The 3,861-nt window shown below is 44.4% G+C and overlaps 2 protein-coding genes across 2 annotated transcripts; both read right to left on the bottom strand.

Moving 5' to 3' along the window:
• LOC110944765 lies at positions 1 to 543 on the bottom strand. The gene has a single exon (XM_022186415.1). The coding sequence runs from the start codon at positions 541 to 543 to the stop codon at positions 1 to 3; it is 543 nt and encodes a 180-aa protein (XP_022042107.1).
• Positions 544 to 759: 216 nt separating this feature from the next.
• Positions 760 to 2,933, bottom strand: LOC110944766. Its single transcript, XM_022186416.1, has 2 exons — positions 2,561 to 2,933; positions 760 to 2,429 (listed from the first exon to the last, which is right to left on the bottom strand). The coding sequence occupies exons 1-2, from the start codon at positions 2,931 to 2,933 to the stop codon at positions 760 to 762; spliced, it is 2,043 nt and encodes a 680-aa protein (XP_022042108.1).
• Between the last annotated feature and the right edge of the window lie 928 nt (positions 2,934 to 3,861).

Genomic DNA, 3,861 nt, shown 5'->3' on the forward strand with positions numbered 1-3,861 from the left:
TTAAAACATGTAATCATTGATTTCATCCGCGTCTATATTGCATGGGGTTAGTATTGCTCTTTCACACAAAAAATCGTAATCATCTTGCCTTTTTGTAAATGACGGCAAGACAGCGTTAACAATTGATTCTACAGGGACACTACAACTATCAACGATGAACCTAGTGGGTATCTCGATCCAAGGCGGCTCATCTTCACCTTCTTTGGCTTTGGACGGAACGATTCCATCGCCGATGTCTAACAACCATTTGTTGAAACGTTGTCTATCCATGTCTAACGCACCTGTGGAGGTGTATTCGTTGACGCGCATACTCCGGTGGAGAGTGTAGAGTTGACAACTTTTCCACAGGTTCGATTTATTTATGCATGCCTGAACGACATCTTCTTTTTTTCCCTTTGAGATGACGGGAAGGATTTGTCTGAAATCGCCACCAAGCAAGACAGGCATGCCACCAAACACACGTTCCCTGTTTGTGTAGGTACAGAACCCCAAGATATCTCTAAGTGTTTTATCAAGTGCTTCAAAGGCGTTTTTTTGCATCATTGGTGCCTCGTCCCAGATGATTAACCTTACCTCATGTAAAGGTGTGCCAATTGGGTATTTTGTTTAATGGCACACGTGCTACTGTGAAGTAATTCTAAAGGGATAGCGAAGCGGCTATGAGCTGTCCGGCCACCGGGTAACAGAAGGGATGCGATACCTGACGCAAGGGGATAGGTAAAGTTAGTAAAAATGGAGTTGATTACGCAACCACATACATTAAGTAGCGTGAGAATAATTATACACCATAACAGGATTATTTCTTATACCTGAAGACGCAACCGCAAGGGCAATCAGGCCCATAGATCTTAAGCGTGACAAGATGGTCCTGTACAGGAAAGTCTTCCCGGTCCCACCCGGACCATATACGAAATAAAACCCTCCTTTTCTGGCTGTAACGAAATCAATGACCCTGTCGTATATGGTTGTTTGTTCCGTATTGAGTGATGCGTACAGTTGCTCGTGTTCATCTGTCAATTGTTTTCTGTTGTAACTCATCTCTTCCCTGATTAGACGATTATGCATCTTATCGAGGAGCGACGTATCCGGTTGTGGCATATCCGTGAAATATGCCAATGATTTGCCATTTTTCTCCAATAGTTCATTCAGGTCAATTAGGCAATAGTTCTTAAGCTGGTCGTCCGATAAGTGTAATCCCGGAAACATGAAGTGCCTACGTTTCATGTACAAAATATCATCAAATAGTATCTCCCAATTCTGCGCCCACAGTTGTGCCGGGCGGTTCACTTCGCAAAACAACAACATGGTAACAAACAATTCACGTAGCTGGGAACCAGACGCCCATAATTTAGCCTCTGAAAGAGCGTCACTCCACTCCTTGTCATCATTAAGCAAGCCATACGCATAGCAGGCTTCTTTGTACGTTTCATACATGACCCCATCAACTGTTTTTATTTCTTCGAAACTTCGGGGCCCTCTCACAATTCCCAACAACATCCTTAAATAATACTTTGGCCCAGCTGCTGGATTGTAATACACAATCCGCCCAACGGCTGTCCGTTCCATCCGCTTTTTCCATACCTTGTTATCCTCTTGCCACACATACTGTGTTGGTATCTCGGCATACGTCAACTTTCTTGCCACTGCATCTCTGTTGTTCAGTGCAAACCATTGGGTGAACATTGTTTCTCGTATCCCGTCCCGGTTTAACAGGGCTGGTAAGCTGTCCGAATCACGCAACGTGAGCAGTTGTTGGTTAGGTAGATGGAAGGTTAGCTTCATGACGGACGAGAATGAGTAATGTATAGGAAATGCAAGCATTCGCCACACAGCCTCACACGGCGATAAGTACCAGCAATCCAAATAGTTTTTAATCTCATCAACCTTAACAATCTGTTGTGCACGCTTTTCGCTGTCACTGCCAATGTTTTCTTGAACAACCATTGTAGCCCTATCTGGCCCCTTGTTTAAGTATTTAAACAGGTATTTTATTGCTCGAGACTGGTTGCACCATTCAACGTTGATGTGTGATTCGTACTTCAAGAGAAGATAACGGTTGTCTGGGATGACAAACCTGTTGTCAAGCCTAGTTTTGCCCTTCATGAAGAAAATCCTGGAATCCCTTCGTCGATAAACCGGGTAACCGTCTTCGTCAATTGTCGTTTCTCGATAAAATGGTTTTGGAAAGTGTTTCATGCATTTTCCGTCTGTTGTACACGAAGCACTGCGTGCGTCATTCCCACATGGGCCATGCAACATGTAATTTGTGACAGCCTTATAGCCGGATGGGTCGTCAATCTTCAATGGGATCTCGGCCGAAATCAAATCATCTATACCAGCAGGTGTGCGACACACGGCGAAATGTTCAAGCCAAAACAGAAGGTGCACATGCGGTAGTCCTCGTTTTTGAAACTCAATTGTGTAAACGGCTGTATATCACCACGGGACATATATTCAAGACAGAGAGGGAAAAGGGGGGGAAATTAGCTAGCAAAAAAAGGTGAGAATTAGTGGGAGAATTGATAGCAAAAGAAAGAGTTGAGTGCATTATAAACTTTACCTGCTCTGCATTTGCCAAAGATTTGTTTCTTCATAATATCTTCAATCAAAAAGGTCAGCTTTAGCTTAAAAACGCGTGATACAACATCTGCACGGTCATGGGATTTCTGGCCTGGTATGAGAGATACCATGTATTCGATCTCAGGCCATTTTGGGTTGGCTGTAAATGTGACAAACAGGTCAGGGTTCCTAAAAGCACGACACAGAGCCATGGCGTCTTCGTAATTTTGGATCATATATCTTGGACTGCCCGTAAAGGTTGCAGGTAAAACTATCCGCTGTCCGATAGCCTCAGAATTTGTATCTCCACGTGTCACAGCGTCGCAAACATTATGGTAGAGCTCAACACGCAGCTCATTCTGGTTATTTCTCATCTAGCGCAACCTTTGTTCTTCTATGGCTGTGTATGCGTCAACCAAATGTTGCTGGTATAAGCGACCGCCTCTGAACAGGGTGGTGCCTTCATTGTTGCGATAATGGATTCTGTAGCAGTAGTATTCCCGCATCGTAACACATTGTCGTTTAGTCGCACGGCGTCCGGTGTTGTCATGGTAGCGTATTCGCTCATGGTACCCGGTTTCTCCGTACGGAAACAACAACGGATACTGCAAAGGCATGTATAGCTGATGTAATTCTGATATCCGTTGCAGCGCTCCGTGCTTTGTGCTGACGACAACATCGCGTGGCTCAATGTCTTCCCCAATGTCGTTTGTGATAAGAATGGCAACTTCAGACACATTAGGGCGATTGTACTGTGGGTTATTTATTACATGGCCGAGTAAGCGCAACTGACAGTCGTTTCTTTCATTCTGAGTGCACCAGTTGCGCGCCATTCGGAAGGCGTTAGCCACAAAACAGTGTTCGTCTAACATTCTTATGAGGGACGCAACAATTGTTTCGTCTACTGTGTCATCACAATGGTCCTGGCCGAACAAAGCAGCTATATGGTTTTTGATTTCGTTTTACGTGTCGTAGAAATACAGCTGAGCATATCTGGGCTGTTCACCTTCAACTGGTAACATGGATCCTATTCGGTGGTAATTCTGACCGCTTATTCGGAAGGTATATAGGCTTCTACCACTGTTTATAGCATGATCAATCTTTGCCCCAAATGATGTGAAACAGAACATGCTGTTGTACACTCTAATCTGTTCTCTGAATCTAACCGTCTCCAGGTCGTTATAATCAAGTAACGTTCTTAATGGCTCAGGGGTGTCAAGAAGGCGAGGAAGCAAAACCTTGCCATCCTGGCAGCACGAAGAGAAAGTCGTCCCATCAGACACCTTTGTATTTTTGTTCCTC

Source organism: Helianthus annuus, chromosome 13, assembly GCF_002127325.2.
Source record: "Helianthus annuus cultivar XRQ/B chromosome 13, HanXRQr2.0-SUNRISE, whole genome shotgun sequence".
In the NCBI taxonomy this organism is placed as follows: Eukaryota; Viridiplantae; Streptophyta; class Magnoliopsida; order Asterales; family Asteraceae; genus Helianthus; species Helianthus annuus.

Bases quoted from the DNA above. Each gene is read 5' to 3' on its own strand.
- LOC110944766 (XM_022186416.1), bottom strand. From the start codon at position 2,933: ATGAGAAATAACCAGAATGAGCTGCGTGTTGAGCTCTACCATAATGTT. The intron at 2,430-2,560 runs GTAAAGTTTATA...GGTGATATACAG, and splicing joins CTTTGGCAAATGCAGAGCAG to CCGTTTACACAATTGAGTTT.
- LOC110944765 (XM_022186415.1), bottom strand. From the start codon at position 543: ATGATGCAAAAAAACGCCTTTGAAGCACTTGATAAAACACTTAGAGAT.